The sequence below is a fragment of the Schistocerca nitens genome, chromosome 5, assembly GCF_023898315.1.
Source record: "Schistocerca nitens isolate TAMUIC-IGC-003100 chromosome 5, iqSchNite1.1, whole genome shotgun sequence".
Lineage (NCBI taxonomy): Eukaryota > Metazoa > Arthropoda > Insecta > Orthoptera > Acrididae > Schistocerca > Schistocerca nitens.
Window position 1 is genome coordinate 451,763,239 of NC_064618.1, and position 20,177 is coordinate 451,783,415.

Below are 20,177 nucleotides of genomic sequence, written 5' to 3' on the forward strand. Positions count from 1 at the left end.
TGAAAACCATGATAAAGTGCATGGTGGATGGTACTTTTGACCATATCAAATATTAGGTGGTCAGGGAGAATGACTACTTAAATGTATCTCTGTGTGCTGTAATTAATCTGGTCTGATCGTATCTTCACAGTCCTTATGGGAGTGGTACATTGAGGACTGTAGTATATTTCTATATTCCTCACTTAATACTGGCTGTTGAAACTTTGACATAGGTTTTCACAGGATAGCTGCTGTCAACCTTGAAGTGTCTAGTAGTTAACAGTACTGGGTAGAATTTCTGAAGCGTAGTTTAGTAATGTCAAGGTTCCAAAATTTGAATAATCAGTGACATTTCCTTTTGTGGGTGTGGTAATTCCTTTACTTTTCATTAATTTCACTGGTTCTGGTAGTGTTCCGTCTTCACACTAGTCACACACAAGATATTAACCAATATTAGGGGAGATCCATTTGGATATAGAAAAGGAAAAAGGGAAGCTGTAATGGTACTATGAATGATCTTAGAAAGAAGAATTGACATGAACAGTGAAACAAATGCTACACTCATTGACCTTTAGAGTGTGCAGAAAGGTTCAGGTTTTAGTTTGGGAAGGCCTCGTGAATATTTTTTCGATTTAAATTTTTTGTACTCGCATCACATCCATCAGCTCAGACAATTGCTTTCAAAAGTCAAGCATCAATAATTAGTCTTACTTTTAGCGCAGGAGTGTGTGTGTGTGTGTGTGTGTGTGTGTGTGTGTGTGTGTGTGTGTGTGTCAGGAATTATGAGTAGATTCCAGTGTCGTAAACCATACTTCATGGGGAATAAGTTTGGATGGTCTGCACACCAATCTGTGTTATAAACAGAATGGTGAGTCATGTCTGCAACACGTGACTTGAATTCTTTAGGAATGACATAAAGACAAACTGACTTAGAAATGATAATTTTGTTATGTGACTTGTGGTCCTACTTGTTCTCAATTAGTAGTGGTTGCATCGGTCCCAGGCTCTGAGACTAAAAAACAGTCAGTACTGCATGGAGATGGCTGTGAGCATAGCACTGCTAATGTATAGCAGTGTTCATGTATCTCACCCATCAAGCTCTGGCAGGCTAGTGTACTACTTTAGACTTCAAGTATGTTGGTATTTCAGTACAAGTTAAAGAATATTTACATAAGTAAACTGAGGGGACTTGGGCAGTGGTTTAGGCTGCGGGGCACAGAAAGGTACTTTTGTGCCCAAATGTTACTACACAAAGCTGAATAAACAGTAATATTGACCTTAGAAATTAAAACTATTAGTTTCAAAAGCAAGGTAGTGTGTCCATTGTACCTTTATAAATGTATCAGCAGCACTATTAATTTTCCCTTCAGAAGGTAAGTAATGGTCAGAAATACAGTCTCATAGTTCATTAGTAATATACATACTTACTTGGTTTACCAATGACATTGTATTTCGTACCTCTAGTGTAGGTAAAATTCAACAACAAATGGAGGAACTTGACAGAGCAAATTTGAAAGCAAGCCTGAAAATCAACTGTATTAAGACAAATTATTTACAGTGTACACAACAAAGAGAAAATGCTACAGATCAGTAGTGCATTTGTAGAACTAGTATGAGTTTTTGTATTTAAGGGCATTTGAAGAACAACTAGATGAACTGAAAAAGAATTAAGAAGCAAATGATGGTGCTGGGAGCCAAAAACATAATGAAAGGTAATGGGGGTGAATATTTTCTGCAGTTTTATTTTCCCTCCTGGACTCTTTAACATAAGACTGTATGTCTACTGTGCAATACAAACTTCTTCTTTCATGATGTGTATTTTAGATAAGTGTACATTCATGAGCTAAAGCAAAACTCGGACTGATACTGTTCATCAACTTCCTTTTGACACTTTTTCCTATTTGTGTTATCTTTTCATCCATGGAGGTTCACCTGACTGGAGAACTCAAGAGCTCCTCCTTGGTACCCCCATGCCACACTGGTGGCATCTGCTGCTGTGGTGGGATTTCTGGTAATGAATTTTATCCTCTACAAGTAACCCAAAGGGTGCTTGAAACAAAGTAACACCAAATATGAAACAAATATAAAAACACACAAAAATGTTACACATATAAAAGACAATGAATTGCATTGATCATTACTGTTAGCTATAACATTGAGCATCAGATGGGCAGTGGGAAGCGAGGGAAGGGGGAGAAGACAAACAGTGAGAGATTGAGGACTGTGCTGGTAAGAAGGCATGTTTTGGCCTGGAATGGGAGCAGGAAAGGGGTAGGTTTGGAAGCAGTCACTGAAGGTACCACATTGTGTTGTGTAGCATACTTGTCAGTTAGGCTGTACAACAGTCTTGTGACCATTGTTGGGCAGTGGCTGTTCAAGCAAACATGCAGCATGTTAGTGGACATGCCCAGAAAGAATGTTACACAATGGCTGCAGCTGAGTTGGCAGATTACATTGCTGCTTTCGCAGGTGGCACTGCCTTTGTTGGGATAGGAAATGTGTGTGGCAGGACTTGAGTTGATGGCAGTGGTAGGATCTGCAAGGCAGATCATGCATCTATGTCTTTTACAGGGATGTTAGCCATGAGCCAAGTGATTGGGAGCAAGGGTGGAATAGGGACAGACAATAGGGAAGGATGGGGAAGGAATTCGGCCATGCCCTTTCAAAGGAACCATCCTGGCATCTACTTGAAGTGATTGAGGGAAATGATGGAAAACCTAAATCAGGATGGCCGGATGCGGGTTTGAACCATTGTACTTCCGAATGCGAGTCGAATGTGCTAACAACTGTGCCACCTCACTCGGTATATGAGGAGGATATTTCTAATTTTTAGGGATGATGAAATTTAGTTGAAGTCCTGGCAGAGACTGTAATTCAGTTGCTCTAATCCGAATCTATCTGAACACAACCACAAACAATCTTTCTTTGCATCTGAACAGCCACTGCCAAACTGTGCCGTATGGATTCTGTGCACCACCCCCACCACCACCATAAGTTTTTTTTGAAATGCGCAGGTCGGAACTCTCCTGGCAACATATCCTTTCTATACTCCCTCTGACCCCAACCTCAATTAGTCCCTGTCTCCCAGCTGTCTCTGTCCTCTTCCCTGCTCTCAACCCAGCCCCACACGTTTTTCCGTACCCTAAGTCAGTTGCATAGTCCTTAGTCCTATTCCTCTCTCTGATTCTCTTTGCCAACCCCCCCCCCCCCCCTCCTTTCGCTGAAGCACTGCATCCTGATACTGCACCTGGCAGCCCACTATCCTGTTGCCACCACATCTTCCTCCACTTACAGAGGGAGCTCTAGAGTATTTTCTCCCCACCCCTATCCTGCTATCCTTCCTGATCCCTGACTCATGCCTCCTTTGTACTCCCACTATCCACCCCAGTCAAGATTACTACTCTTTGCAGTGAGGCCACAGTGCCCAGTGATGGTAGTCAGTAACCATGTTTGTGCAAAATTGCTATCTCTCTCTCTCTCTCTCTCTCTCTCTCTCTCTCTCTCTCTCTCTCTCTCTGCATGTGTGTGTGTGTGTGGGGGGGGGGGGGGGGGCTGCTGCTCAGTACTTCCTCTATATTGTGAGTAGCGTTCTATCCAGTTCATATAGCTACTGTTATTCCATTCCAGATTTTCCACTGTTTGCATATAAATGACATTGATTAAGTAACTACATGAACATTTTTATTCCTCTCAATTAGACAATTATTGTGCATATTTTACCACTCGATGCAGCTGGAAGCTTGAGAAACTTTTATTATTTTATATTGCCATGAGATCATGCACTTTTACAAACAGTACAGTTGTCTTAACACATTTGCTCTTTTATATATGTTTGAGGTACAGAAATTTTCCCATATTTAATACACGCAGGTAATTTCGCAAAATATGCTTCCAACCCTCTTAACAGAAGAGTAAAAAAAATTTGTTTTGGTGAAGTAAGTACATTTTGGAAAATACACCTCCCAATCTGAGTTTGAAAGATTAAAATAAATGTGTGATATATGTTGACTTAGAGCAGCGCACCATTGAGTTCTTGCAAAAACCACTTAAAATTTGGGTTGCTCAGCAAGATGAAAAATATTAGGAGAGACAGAAAAGCAAGCCAGTGTATCAGGCAAGGGACTAGATTAGAAGACATAATTATGACAGAAATAAAATGGATATGGGTGGAATGTGTAGCCAGGTAAAAGAATGATAATGTACCAAGGAATTCCTGCCTTCATCGCAACGGATAAGGAAAGACCAGAAGTGTGGCATTGCAAAAAAAGTGGGAGAATATTGGACTTGTGTGGCTGAAGATTAACGCATGGGGATGTGTAGAAGCGGCCTTTATGTGTTAGTGGATGATGATGATGATGATGATGGTAACTACATTTTTTGTGTGCTCTTACCTGTTTTAGTGTTTCTGGTAGACTGAAGACCCCTCAGTTTAACACTACATCACAATCTTTTTGAATGTCAATAAGTTTTTTCCTCCTTTTCAAATATATCAATGAAATGCGCTCACCAGATATATTCTTAATCATAAGCAATGTTATTGTGAAGATCGTTTGGATTATTACAACTGCATTTTGAAATTAATGTATTAACAGTAATGATTTTATAGTTTGTAATAAATGCTGCTCGATTGGTTAAGAAGATAGGATGTAGTCCAGTAACCTTCACATGAAAAGGGGTACTTAAGTTGCATCAATTGGTAGTTGTACGCTTCATTTTTCCCCCTTGTGTGGGATGTGACACACACACGTTTTTGAACTCGGCAGCACCTGTATCGCTTTTGAATATGTCAAAAACTGCTACATTTTTGCAGTTTTTTCAGTCATTGTGACCATGGAGGAACACATTTTCAACAAAGTCCATTCTATACATTTTAAAACTAGATTTAATTTGCTGCAATTTGAGACCAAAATGGGCTCAGAAGACCTAATAGTTTCTGAGATACCACTTTTTAATTTTTGGCAAATTTTCTAAACTTGAAAATTCTAAGTTAATTCTCATGTATCATCATATGCAACTGTCTTTATATATTCAATGACCTGTCTGAAACGATTCAGTTAAGAAAATATTTATTCAGTTTAATGTTTTGAAGGGGGAGGATATTACATAGTGAGAGATAGGAACTTAATAAAATTTCTGTGAACCTAATACCTTAAGTGAGTTGATAAAAAAAAAAGTAGAAGCAGAAATGAGATCATCATGAATTATTTGAGGTGAAGCTGATACAAAGAAGCTGTGCAATTGGTATTTGAAGCACTGTCCACCCCGTAAAACCATGTGTTATTGTCCTGAAGCAATGGAGCTGTAGGAGAGAAAGGGGCCAACTGTCTTATGGCCAGAGATATTGGGAAGAAAGCAGTGTTGTAGGTTATAGGGGAAAACTTCCAAAATATCAAATTCAAGTGTCAAACCAAAGTTCCCTCTTTCTTCTGCTGCTCATACTGTTACTATTGGCAACTGGCAAGTATTATCAACCCACTCACACTGTTTCACAGGATATGTGTTTTGAAAAAATCATATGCAGAATTGAAGAACTTCTTCACGTATGAGCTTTAACCATTCACGGCATTTCTTCTCACTCGAGGGAATGAGGAAGGGCAATAAGTTTTTGTTTTGCGCAGCATTCCAACCTATCAGTATTGATGAGTCTCAAGGAAAAACTAAATTTGTTGTTGTAGGTGGTGGTCATCTCCCTCACAAAGTTGTGTGGTGCAAGCACTTCTCATTTCAGTTGTTAGCTGCCTGATATGTACAATATCTTGAGGCATGGTATGGTCAGAATGTAGCTATAGTGTTGATGGTTATCCAACATGGCCTGACCACAGCAGTACAGAGAACTCAGAATGTAATTGCCGAACTCGGGCAAATTCTCCTCCTGATGTGGTATTTGAAGAAACAACTACTTCCAATGTTTCTTAAGAAAATTTTTTATCCAATGATAAAAACAAATTAAGATTCATACAGCTGCTGAAGGTGAAATTTGAAGCCAAACACTTTGAGGTTTTATCAGGCCAAAGATGATGATGCTGATATGCTTATCATTACTACAGCTATCAGAAAGGCCTCTGATTTTCAGGTCGTGATTATTGCAGAGGAGGATGTAGATTTGTTAGTCATCTTCACTGGTCCCAGGGGTCCCACAAGGGCTGCCTTATATCTTCAAAAGTGTGGAAGAGGCAAAACAACAGGTGTCTTCCACTCAACTACTTCAATATTTGCAGACAGTCACATCATCACTTTCACTTATGCCGTAAGTGGCTGTGATTCTGCCTCATGCTTCTTTGGCCAGGGGAAACTGAAGTTGCTTCAAATACTACAGAAGTGTGTAGACCTTAAAGAAACAGCTGCAGTTTTTCCTAATCCAGTTGTGATGCATGCCGAAGTAGCTGAAGCCAGAGAGAAAATCCTTATTGAGCTGTATGGTGGTGAAAGGTTCAGTCAAACCCCCAATGAGCAGCACTGCCTGCTCTTCACAAGGGCTGCAGCCAAAACCAATTTCAACCTTGCCAGACTTCCTCCCATGCAAGATGCTTCAAAGCTGCAGGTAAATTTGTTTTGCATATACTACCAGGTGCAGAAGCAGCAGCAACTAGATTACAAAAAGAATCTGCTGGAATGGGGAAGGGTTGCTTCAGACAAGACCTTTTCCCAAAGACGATGTTGAGGGAAGTAGCCCCTCTCAAACCTGCTAAACATGATTTCTTGCAACTGGAAGAAGGGATGTGGAAATGCTAGCAGCTGCAGGAAAGCAGGTTTGAAGTGTTCAGTTGTCTACAGAACCTGCAATGACAAGTTCTGCGAAAACCTGCCTGAAATTGCGGTAGATGTTGATTACGACACCCACAATTTGGACAAGCTTGTTGATGACACGGATAGGCTGCTCGAACAAATCGAGAAACAATATCAGGTATACTTACACTCATATTGTTGTTGAAAGTTACCATCATTTCTGTTAATTAATACTTACCCAGATATTATTGATACCATTATTTCTATCAATGAATACTTACCAATATGTTGCTTCATTTATATTAAGACTTTTTGACAAGGTTTTACCTTGGGGTAATTAACAAATAAATATTTATTTTCCATTTCAGGGTGTCCAGGACGATGAAAATGGTACTGAAGGAAGCAGATTGATGGATCTGGTTGGACCTGGTCCTTTGAAGAGGAGGAAACACTTTTAATTTCCATTTCATGTACACTATTATTCACTTAATTTACACTTTTTGTATACACTTGATGTAAACATTTGTTAAATAAATTTTTTATATACTTTTTTCGTCAAATTCAGTCTCCTTGTTGTGAACAGTGACCTCTCACCAAATATCCCATCCCCCCCACCTCAACCACCCTTCAAAATCTCCCATTGAACAAATGCGTACTTCACTGATCATTTCAGAGTTGTTGAAAATGCAAAGACTATGATTAAACATGAAAATTAGCTTAGAAATTTTCGGGTTTCGAGAATTTGCCTAACTTTGAAAAGCTATATCTTAGAAACTATTTGGTCTTCAGAGCCCATTTTGATCTCAAATTGTAGCAAATTCAATCTAGTTTAGAAATGTATAGGATGGTCTTTTGTCAAAAACATGCTACGCCATGGTCAGAATGGGGGAGGGGGGGGGGGTTGGGGGGGGGGGGGAGAGAGAGAGAGAGAGAGAGAGAGAGAGAGAGAGAGAGAGAGAGAGAGAGAAATCGTAGCAGTATTTGGGATATTCTAAAGTGATCTGGGGACTCCTGAGATCGTAAAGGTGGATTTTGCATCTCGGGCACATTCTGTACAAGAAAGAAAAAAGAAACCTACTACCACCACTATATGAACTTAACAATGTACTAGGTTACTGAATGAAAGTGGTATGTCAGCTGTTTTTAGATACATGAAGAGGATTTGAGAGAGATTTTGGGGGGGGGGGGGCAGAGACAGATTGAATGGGGTGGCGGGAAGGATGGGAAGAGGCAACCACTCGTCTGGAGCTGACTGATGCATGCTCAAATTGTAACTGCTCAGAAAATGGCATATTATGTCCTCAAAGAAATTTTCCTCTTATGGAATCAGTGAAGAGAAATTTGATATTGTGGATGGCTGGAAATCACAAAAAAAGATAACAAACATCAATGCTTCACTTGCCTTTGCAACTAAGCAAGTCAGCTATTGCTGAATATTGTACCTGCACCTGACATTCAATTTAGTATGATAAAACAATTACTTTGACCAAAGCAACTTCTGTTTGGGAGTCCATTATTAGAGAGTACATGGAAGTACAGATGGTGGAAAATGGGATGAAGCCTGATAGCGGCTACCAGTTGGATAATGTGTGGAACCGTATCTGTCTCATTCGCTGTAATAGAAGACAACAGAGTATGCCAATGGCTGCAGTGAACTGCAACCCTGAGAACAGCTGAGTTCCACAATTCCACTAGAGAGGGCACTGCCCACCAGGTAGTGTGATCAGTGTCACCACAATCTCAATGCATGCGTGGAATAGTCACAGTTCACTAATAAACTGCGGGATAGAGGATGTCTTTGTCAGTCTTCAATAGTTACCCTGATGATGATTGACAGATGCCCATTCAAAATGTTGCGTAGTATAGTTAAGATGGCTGGCTGAATTTCCTTTGAACACCCAGTTTGCCGGGAAAATTTATAAATTTACACTTTGTGTGTTCCTACACCACCCATCAATCAGGTGCAGACATGTGGAGGCCATGCCTCAGTGTTTTTCTCCTTCTTCCTAGTATTTCCATGGATATAATATTTGCGTCATATCTTACATTTTGAGCATATTGAATGCCATGATGAATCTTTGAAAAGGGACACATCTATTTACAATCTCAATAATGATCTATTCACATAGCTGGTTTATTTCTAAATGATATGCTCTTTTTTATGGACAAGAAATCTGAAGATAAAAATAAACTAGAATAACCTTCCATTTGAGACAAAACTCTAATGGCATTAGAAAACACAACAGGAAATATTCAGCATTTATGAAAAATATGAAGAGCTTCTCTTTAGTTTACTGTGAATAAGTATTTAATTTAAAGTCATTAAAACACTAATAATAATAATAATGCTCTGTCCCTTAATTTATACTAGCTCCCAAAAATTTATCTATTTTCTTCTTTCTCTTTACCTGACTGTAAATCTATTCATTCTGTTGCAGATGTTGGAGTTCCTTTGTTCTTGGCCTGTGACATTTCGTGGAGCATTGGTGCTTTTGTTAACATGGAGTGGAATCTTACGTGTTGTAACAAACATCCAACTGGTAAAGTTCACAGCTTGACCAGATGTCCATCTCAGGTGAATGTCAATCATTTGAAATCCTTGTCACACACAATGCAGACTCAGGACAGGTAAATACCTATACAAATTAATTTTGAAACTTGCACGTATCAGAAAGCTTCTTGACAGATTGTCTGTTTCAGTGAAAAACTGGTAGCTATCAGCCCAAATGTGTCTGTGTGCAAAGAGGTGTCAGAGTGCCTCAGCAGCTGGTTTAACTACTTACAGGTGTGTTGTGTGCTGCTATTGTATGTATACCATGAAGCTTTTATTTAAAATTATTTTATATAGACTTTTTATATGGGGCAAGTTGTTAATCATATATTAGGCTGTTACACCATAATGAACATGTTCCACCAACCATATCATTTGGAGGTAAAATTTTTGTATCATTATTGGATAGTCAATTTTAAATTTTTATTCTGCTTTATTAGTTTTGTGAGAATACCATTTTGTCAAATTACAGCTACAATGTCCTAATCATTAAATTTTTAATCATTTAATTACTGCATTGACAAAACAAGATTTTTAATTGTGCGTCATTGTGCTCATGATTTTAAAAGCCACGAATGTTAATTGCAGCTAAATTCACTAAGTCTGATAATACAATTCTCAGTAATAATTAAAGTTTATATGTCATTCAATGTTGGGGGTAAATAAGAATGAGATGCTATTCCTAGTAGCCTAATAAAACAGAGCCCTGATACTGGTACTTAAACTAAGGAAAATAATTTGTGTTACAGTTTAGTATTTTTGTGGACTATCATCAGTTTTCTTTTATTGCTTGTTTCTTTGGATAGCAAGAATAGCTGAAATTAGAAGGGCAGGGTGAAAATTTCTCTAATTGGTACTGAAGTATAGTGCCTTTTTCTGAATAGAAATTGTACTGAATTTTTTTTTACATAATAGACTTTTGAGTCAGTGCATGTCGTCCCTTACTTTTTCAGCACAATACTAACAAATGGTTGCTGATCTCTCTTTATTGGACTCCAAAAAATTTCTCATATTTCTTTAGAAGGATGGTGGGTAGGACAAAGAGGATGCTAAATCTGGTAAATAGAATAGATCATCCCACAAATCATGTTTCATATCCTTCATTTTTTTTCCTATTGCTAAAGCAGTTTTAGGGACAGGTGAATTTCCCTGATGAAAGTCTTCTTTCTTCCCTTCCAGATCTCTTTGCATTTATTTCTTCATTCCCTTGCTCCTGAAGATTTGTGCAGTATTTCCTGTTTATTGTTTTACCCATTACAGGGGAATTGGTAAGAAGAATTTCTGTTGCGTCACGGAAAACACCTCCCTGGAACATGAAATATACTTCATCTTTTTTTTGTGCAGGGCTGCCACATTCCACCTATTACTTTGATTACTGTTCTGTTTCACTCAGGAAGTAGTGGACCCATCCCTCACCCACAGTAACAGGCTATCCAAATCAGTTAGATACTTTTTAAAATGATCCAGACATTCCTTAAAAATTTGTCTTTAGATTTGATTTTAGTCATTGTTCAACAAAGGTGGCACTTGTTTCTGTAATGTGATGTGTGCAGTACTCTTTATGTGATATACCTAAGGTGACATCTAGTTCATACACATATCATCATCTATTGTTCAATTTCACATTGTACCCATATTCAAGGTTTTCATTTCTGGTACCAGTTTTAGAACTTTTTTGGCATGCGTTGTTCTCAAGGGTAGTATGGCCATGACTAAATTTTGCTGTCTGCTGTGAAATAACTGAAAATGAAAAGGCAGATTTGTAAATCACTTGACTTTCATTAGCTTCAGATGTGGACAATAAACCATCCCAAACAAAGAATTTTATGGTGGTATATTATTCCATTTTACCACTTTTAGCAGAACACACACATCAAAAAAATATTTTAAAAAGCTGTATAAACAGTGTTTTATTCAAGTTACTTTGGTATTTGGACTGCATTAATGCAAAACCTTTACTAGCACAACTTTAGTATCTGCACAGGCGTGACAATGCCACTTCACTACACAGGCAATGCAGATAATTCACGGGCTGATGGTAGCTCGACACTAGCTGGAGGACAGAACCCTTTGAGAGGGAAATGAATCTGCTGTGTGAGATGATCCATGGGCAGCAGAACATCTGAACCCACATGGAGATGAGGACGAGAAGAACTCAGCACATGGTCAGCACAGATGGCTAACGGCTAAGAACTTAGCACAACAGATGGTACGATATGCGAGGTGAGGTCCACAAAGGTCAAACCCTGAGTAGGCATTGGCCCACCCAGCCTACTGCCGCCTGCAGGTAAACACCTCCGCCACTGGGTCTGCCTATACCATACGTCACAAGCACACTCTATGACAGGTTTCTGTATTATTTTGCTGCACTACTCACTCTCATCTGCGTCCATTGTGGTGTCTGCTGGTGAAGATACTAAATCTCTCCCCCCTGAGAAAGCTATATAGGGTCAAAAATAATCAGGCTTGGGCCATGACCTCTGGCACAGAACTGGAAAGGCCTCTGGAGAATCTGATGATGGACCAACTGCCAGAGGAGCAACGCCAATGCTGATGACTCTGCCAGAAGCGCATGGAAGCTGTGGCAATTGGGGTCTACCAGCAGCAGTGGAGGTCATACCGTGTCCATTGGTCAGGATGTGGGGAGTAGGAGGTGGCAGAGGATGAGGATGAGAAGGGTGGATCAAAATCCATGGGCTCCACACTGGCAGGTGCAGGGTGTGGACTTCACTAGGGGTCACTGCTGCAAGCAATGGGAGGACTGCGGAGTGCGGGTAGGGAGTGGTAACAGGGCAGCATGCTTCTGCAAGTGGGAACCCTCACCCGGAAAAACATCATGACTCAACCTACTTTCCAACATATCATGGGGGTGATATCCCAGTGGTAAATCAGCTACACCTTACCAGCATCCACCAAAAATGACTGCCGATCCTTGTGGCCCACCAGGACACCCAGCAGCCACTCCAGTGGACAGCCAAAGGACTTGGCCCAAATGGCGAGGAAAACGCGGCAGTCCGCAGTAGCCCATCGGATGTGACTCAGGGTGCAATAAATCCAAGATACTCCAAGGCTTGCACTAATGCAAACATTCTGTAAGACTGAATGTACTGTCAAGCTTTGCCTTGTGTGTAGCCAAATAGTTGAACAATGCATCATCACAGGAAGTGGCTAACATGAACTTTTTCATTTGAGTCTTAAATGTACGCATCAAGTGCTTGACGTATACATCAGAAGCCAGGCGAAATGGGGTAGTAATCGGATGCTCGATACCATTATCAATGCAGAAGTCATCAAACTTCTGTGACACAAATTGCCAACCGTTGTCAGGTACCGGGGTCCTGGGGATCCCTCAATGCAAAAATGACTTACAACAAGTGAACTGTGGCAGTCAACAACTTAGAGGATAGCTTGGTTATGTATGTGAAGCTGGACAATACAACGACCACCAACAACCACGTGCTGCCCAAAAAGGAGTGCCAAACCTAATGAGCACCCTGTTCCAAGGATGCTCCATGGCCAACCAAGGAGAGAATTTGCGTGGTCATGTAGCCTGGTTCTGAAAATAAGCTCCGCAAGAACGCGGTGCCATTGCCTTCAGACGAGTCATAATCCAGTGTGATGCATGCAGCAACTGAGTATGCAAGGACACAACGCAGGTTGAATGATCACATTATAGTGTTGCTCCTCCATGGCAAGCATGAGAACCCCCATGAAAATGTTGAGCCGATCACATAGAAGGAAAAACAAAAGCCATACACAGAGAGATGTGCTCCGGCCAATCCAACTGAACCACAAAAATAATTTTCCAGAAAGCAGGTCAACAGCCATGGCGATCGTGACTTTTCATGCCATCAATGGAAAGTCCAGTAGGGTTTGTTGCAAGGCATCATCCCACATGAACACAAGATGTCATCAAGGTAACTGATGGTCTGTGACCCATGAGTCATCAAGGTAACTGATGCAACAGTGCTCCAAATACCATTGTTAAATTCCCAGCACAGACAAGATTCCAGAAAGCAAGTGATTAAACAGGTAAAACCCAAAGGGGGCATTGAGAACCAGGAAGATTTGAGAAACTACGTCCAACATCAACTGCAGGTAAGTATTGCACAGGTCAAGCTGAGGAAAATACTGGTCCCTGAAAATATCGCCAATAACTCTGCCTGGCACGGAATGGGATATGAATCTGTGATATATTGCGCGTTGACTGTCCATTTGAAATCACCACGAAGGCACTTATCACCGTCTGGCTTCTGCATCACCACCAAAGTGGTGGCCCACTCACTCAATGAAATAGGAGAAATGACACTCTGATCCTGCCGACACTGCAACTCTGTCTTTACTTTGTCATGCATTGTGAAGGGAATGGGGTGGGGATGACAAAATTTGGTTGCTGCCACAGGCTTAAGAAACATGGCCTCTAAATTTTCTGTGTAGCCCAAGGTGTTCTCAAACAGCTGGCCATAGGACTGCAGTAATGAGTCCATATCATGAAAAGGAATGGATTGAGACACTAAATACTCTTTAACGATCTGAACAGAAAATGCTTTTGCCTTCAGGGGCTCAGCATTTGTTTGGTGACCATGGGGTTCCTGAGCTGGGGACTGGTATGCACCACCAGTCCTCTGTCACCGTTAGCTCTGGATATGCTTCAGCAACCACCATGCGGTGCAGTGGTGGAATGTTGTGTGTCTCAGGGAATGGGGATCTTGGCTTGACTGCCTGAATCGTGAGGACAAAATAAACCTCTATGAAAAACCTGTCAATCTCAAGGTGTGCTGCACACTGGTGGAATGTATGACTGTTGAGATGGTACAGTCATTAGCGGGCAACCTCTCAGTAACCTGCCGCACATCAGTTGTATAAGGCTTACTCAGGCACATGGGGCTCTGTCTGAGTGGACCCCTCTTTCCCTAGCTGCTCATGGGACCAAAATGGATCCTCTGAAATTTTTGTTACCCCCTTCCAGTGGAAAGAGTGGGCCACTGGAAGGTACCAACACCCTGTCTAGCAAGATGGCTCGTGTAGCCAGTTCTTCTGATTCAGTCAGTAGTAACAGACTGCATGCTGTTTCTCAGACTGTGTTTCTTATAGTTAAAATAAAAAGAGGGTAGTTTTGAAAAAGTTTCATCATTTTACATACAGAAAGGCTTAGAAGGCATTGCTGGCACCTTAAAATCTGTTAAGCACTTGTGCAATGGGACCCTGTTGGTTGAAACATCTAGCTCCCAGCAAGTCAAGAACCTTCAGAATGCCAAAGGGAGTACGCGATAGACACTGAATTGCACAAGACCTTGAACCACAGCAAAGGTGTTGTGACTTGCAGGGATCTAGTTGACATTACCCGAGAAGAACTGAAAGCCGAATGGTCACGGGAAGCCATTGTTGATATGCAACACATTATGAAATGGGTGGATGTCGATCTTGTACAATCATACTCTTTTATCCTTACTTTTAACAGCACGAAACTACCAGAGCATGAGAAGGCAGGTTTCCTATGCCTAAGTGTACAACCTTATTACCCAAATCCAATGCGGTGTTTTAAATGCCATCACTCTTAGCTGTAAAGGAGAAGCCACTTGCAGGAAATGTGGTAAAGCCTCCCATGACAGAGTTGGTTGCTCCTCTCCTCCAAAGTGTGTCAGCTGCTCTGGGGATCACCCTGTGTGGAGCAGGGACTGCAGGGTTTCCCTTAAGGAATGGAAGATCCAGGAGATCAAAACCCTTATGGCGAAGCTATACAAGTCCATGCAGGTGCCCCCACCCCCCTTGAACTTCAGAAACGGCTGTTGTTGCTGACATTGTGGATCTTCCTGCCTCTCCACAGGTCTAGTCTTTTGCACAGCCCAGCATTGCTACACCACCTACCACTTCTAAGGTTGTGGCTCAAAAGCTGCCTCAGACACAAAAATCAAAATTGAAGGCAAAGAATCTCCCGCTGAAGGATGCAGGAGGTACACAGTCCGATGATGTCGACATCATTCTATGTGACGTCTCTCTTGAATCTTCTTCAGAGGCAATGGAGGTTGATGTCAGACTGGGGCAATCATCTTGCCCCAAAACTGAGCCTCCACTCATTGTGGGCTCCCGTCCCTGGCAGAAATCTGGGTGAAGGTACTAACACCCTGATAGGTGGCTCCCATTATACAATGGAACATGAATGGATTCAGGACACATGTGGAGAAACTGAAACTCCTGGCACAGCAACACCCCCTGTGCTTGTGTTTACAGGAAACACATTTAAAAGCATCTGATGCCCCTGTACTACAGGGCTATACACTATATTGCAAGGATGACCTGACAGGGGAAAGGGCCAAAGGAGGGGTTGCCGTGTTTGTCAATAATGGACACCACTCCTCTGCTCTCCCCCTGGATACCGACCTGCAAGCAGTTGCAGAGATCCAAAAGAAATCCGTTGGAATTCGATTACTTGATAAATAGTACAATTCTCAAGGCTGTCAATTTAACTAAGTACCTGGGTGTTAAAATTACGAACAACTTCAGTTGGAAAGACCACATAGATAATATTGTGGGGAAGGCGAGCCAAAGGTTGCATTTCATTGGCAGGACACTTAGAAGATGCAACAAGTCTACTAAAGAAACAGCGTACACTACACTGGTTCGTCCTCTGTTAGAATATTGCTGCGTGGTATGGGATCCTTACCAGGTGGGATTGACGGAGGACATCAAAAGGATGCAAAAAAGGGCAGCTCGTTTTGTATTATCATGTAGTAGGGGAGAGAGTATGGCAGATATGATACGCGAGTTGGGATGGAAGTCATTAAAGCAAATACGTTTTTCGTTGCGGCGAGACCTATTTATGAAATTTCAGTCACCAACTTTCTCTTCCGAATGCAAAAATATTTTGTTGAGCCCAACCTACATAGGTAGGAATGATCATCAAAATAAAATAAGAGAAATCAGAGCTCGAACAGAAAGGTTTAGGTGTTCGTTTTTCCCGTACGCTGTTCGGGAGAATGGTAGAGAGATAGTATGATTATGATTCGATGAACCCTCTACCAAGCACTTAAATGTGAATTGCAGAGTAATCATGTAGATGTAGATGTCATTCACATTGGAGGCTTACAGTTTGCTGTATTTATTTACCTCTATTTGATGCAGTAGACTCTGACGCTGTCATAGGCCTTACGGAACAACTGCCCAGACCATTTCTCCTCCTGGGAGACTTCAATGCCCATCGTGTCCTGTGGGGCTCGAGCTCTACTTGCCCTTGTGGTTGAGTTTTGGAGAGCCTCCTGACATCTCAAGAGCTGTGCATCCTAAACACTGGTACTCCGACTCATTTTTGTGCTGCTACTGGGTCATTCTCAGCCATTGACCTATCTCTCTGCTCTCCAGCCCTTGCCAGCTCTGTTCACTGGGAGGTCATTGACGACCTTCATTCCAGTGACCATTTCCCAATCTGCATTTACCTACTGGATGGTGCATTGCTGGAGCAGGGGCCAGCAACATGGATGATTGGCAAGGCTAACTGGACACTGTTCAGCCACAGCTGTGTTTGAACACTGTGACTGCGTCCAGGAATGGATGGACCACATCTTGCACGCTGATGACCTCTCCATACCACTCTCTTTCGGCCCTCTTAGGAGGCAACCTGTACTTTGGTGGACAGAAGAGTATCATTCAGCCATCTGGGACAGGCGTGCAGCTCTTCGCCAGTTTAAATGCTGCCCAGCACCGGACAACCTCACAGCCTTTCAAATCACGAGAGCCAAGGCTGACCATGTCATTAACAAGAGCAAAAAACAGCCATGGCAAGAGTTCCTGGACTCTATCAACCATTTCACTTGTTCTACAAAATTATGGGAAGCCCTCTGGAGGATATCTGGTAAACACAGTCGTTTACCAATAGCAGCAATGCTGAAACAGGGGCGTCTCCAAATGATGCCCAGAGACATCGCTCAGATGCTGGCCAAACATTTTACAAATACTACAGCTGATGCAAGCCAGGATCCAGCATTTAGACACTACTGTAAAACTGTCGAGAAGGGAAGTTGCACTTCAGATCCAACTGTTCTGAAGTCTACAACTCTCCTTTCTCCATTTGGGAGCTCAAATCAGCATTGTCTGAGACTCGCGTTACTGCACTCAGTCATGAGCAAATCCACTACTGCATGCTTCGTCATTTGTCAGTGATGTCAAAGAAAATCCACCTCAAATGTTTTAATCTTATTTGGCAGACAGGAAACTTCCTGAACTCTTGGAGGAAGGTGTTCCTGACACCCCTCCTGAAACCAGGAAAGGACCGTATGTCTCCCAGTAGATCCAGGAGTATCACCTTAATGAGCTGCATAGGAAAGGCCCTGGAGTGAATGGCTAACTGTAGTCTGGTCTTGTTGTTAGATACAAGGCAACTCCTTAGCTGCGCTGTGTGGATTCTGAAGATTTCGGTCCACTGTAGACAACCTGGCACTCCTAGAGGAAGCTATTCAGCAGACTTTCCTCTGGAAGCATCACTGTATCGGTATATGTTTTTAATATCAGTAAGGCATATGATACTACTTGGAGACACTGTATTCTCGCGCAACTGCATCAATGGGGCTTTTGTGGCCAGCTCCCCATCTTCATACAGTCTTTCCTGTCTCAGTGGTTTTTTAGGACCCGAGTTGGTAACACACTCTCTGATAAATTTGCACAGGAGAATGGTGTTCCTCAGGGCAGTGTTTTAAGTGTTACCCCCTTTGCCATAGCCATAAACAGTATCACATCTATGTTAAGGAGTCCTGTACAGTGCTCCTTATTTGTGGATGATTTTGCTATTTTCTGTTCCTCCTACAGTGTTGCAACAGTGAGCCGTCAGTCACAACTTGCGATGGAGAGGTTAGAGGAGCGGGCTGCAAAGACGGGTTTTCAGTTTTCTGCAGATAAGTGTGTGTGTGTGCTCATTTTAATCATTCCAGTCATCTTTTTAATTTACCTGCTTTGCATATGAGGGCCACCATCCTACATTTTAGAGACTCCGTGAGGTTTCTGGGCATCATTTTTGACTCAAAATTGTCATGGTCGCCACACCTGAGAGATCTGAAAGCCAGAACCCTGAAGGAACTGAATATCATCAAGTACCTTAGCCGCCGGTCTTGGGGGGGGGGGGGGCAGACAGGGCACATCTCCTCCAGTTTTATTGGGCTTTCATGCGTTCGTGACTGGACTATGGGTGCATGGAAACGCAAAGAAAATAGGTACGGAGACTGTTTAATATTGTGAGATGCAAAGGACAATGCGCTAAATATCGTGAGGCCCTTATCAGTTACAATCTTGCAATAAGACAAGCAAAGGAGGCATCCTGGAAGGCATTCTGTGAGGAAGTGGAAGGCATGGCTGCACAAGCCAGACTTCACAAGATTCTCACTAGAGTACCAATTAATCCAGGAGGTATGTTGAGGAAGGAGGATGGGGAATATACAAAGACAGCACATGAGATGCTGGAATTGCTCAAAACTCACTTTCCTCAATATGCTGTGTCGGATAACAGACCAGTATGTGACCCCAGAGAGACAACGGTTCTCAGACACTCGAAGAGAGGACTGGGAATCAGCTAAGGAGTGTGTGAACTTCAACAAAATCCAGTGGGCGGTGGGAACATTCCAGCTGTTCAAGTCACCTGGCGCAGATGGAATTTTTCCAGCTCTCCTGCAACAGGCAGGAGGAAAGCTTAAAAGAATCCTATGCAGGCTATTTAGGGTTAGCGTAGCAGTAGGAATCATTCCCAATGTTTGGAGGGCAGTGAAGGTTGTCTTCATTCCAAAGCCAGGGAGAATTGATCATACCAAGGCCAAGGATATGAGACCAATCAGTCTGTCCTCATTAATTTGCAAAACATTGGAAAAACTGGTTAATGTATACATTGGGGAGAGGAGGCTATGTAGGGTCCCTCTACACCTGAACCAACACGCATACCAACCAGGTAAATCATGTGAGACAGCTCTCCACCAACTCGTCGGGAAGGTGGAAAAAGCACTTCACTTCCAAGAAATAGCCCTCTGCATCTTCCTGGATATCGAGGGGGGTCTTTAGTAACACGACCTTCGATTCCATGGTAAGGGCAGCAGATTTGCATGACCTGGGGACCACTATGTGTAGATGGACCAGAGCCATGCTTAGTGGAAGGAAGGTAGAGGCTACCATGATGAATGAAAAGATGGTAATTAAGACCACTAGAGGCTGCCTACAAGAAAGAGTTTTGTCTCCTCTATTGTAGAATCTAGTGGTGAACGAACTCATTGAGGAACTAAATTCCAGACAATGCTTCTGCCAAGGATACGCAGATGACCTTGTCATAGTAATACTTGGCAAATTCACTCACACAGTCAGGAATATGGCACAAGGAGGGTTGGACATTGTGAAAACATGGTGCATTAAACAGGATCTGAGAGTTAATCCTAAGAAGACTGTTGTGGTGCCATTTACGAAGAGACATATTCAGCATGCAAGTTGGAATCTAAAGCTCTTCGATGAAACTCTACCTGTGAAGGGGACAGTGAAATATCTAGGGGTAACCTTGGATGAGAACCTAACTTGGACCCCTCATATTAAGAGTATCTGCTACAAGGCAAAAAGCATTTTAATGAGTACTAGGAGGGCTTGTGGCAAAAACTGGGGCCTAAGCCCCAGGGGTATGCACTGGATATACACCACAGTAGTTAGACCTAGGATTTTGGGGCCGTAGTGTGGTGGAAGAAGGTAGAACAGCGAGTTGCTGCTAAAGAGCTTGCGAAGGTGCAGAGATTGGCCTGCTTAGCCATAACGGGCAGAATTAGCAGCACACCAACCACTGGAATGGAAACCATGCTGGATATACCTCCACTTCACCTTTGGGTTAAGATGGAGGCAGCAGTTGGGGCATAAAGACTTAAAACTGGCCAAAACTGGGTCTCATTTGGATATCCAGAATCACACTAAC

The 20,177-nt window shown here is 42.2% G+C and overlaps 1 protein-coding gene across 8 annotated transcripts in view; it reads left to right on the forward strand.

Moving 5' to 3' along the window:
• The window catches only part of LOC126259993 (uncharacterized), a 224,743-nt gene that overhangs the window by 25,084 nt on the left and 179,482 nt on the right, over positions 1-20,177 (forward strand). For 5 of the 8 annotated variants that reach the window (XR_007546584.1, XM_049957135.1, XM_049957134.1 and 2 more), the window contains 3 exons: positions 7,074-7,175; positions 9,144-9,333; positions 9,406-9,490. Coding sequence is in view for 6 of the 8 variants with exons in the window: in XM_049957134.1 (XP_049813091.1) it covers positions 9,206-9,333; positions 9,406-9,490 (213 nt within the window). In the remaining 2 variants the exon portion in view is untranslated. Of the gene's footprint in view, positions 1-5,076; positions 6,884-7,073; positions 7,176-9,143; positions 9,334-9,405; positions 9,491-20,177 lie in introns of those variants that run through there. The other 3 variants (XM_049957132.1, XM_049957130.1, XM_049957133.1) reach the window with 2 other exon arrangements.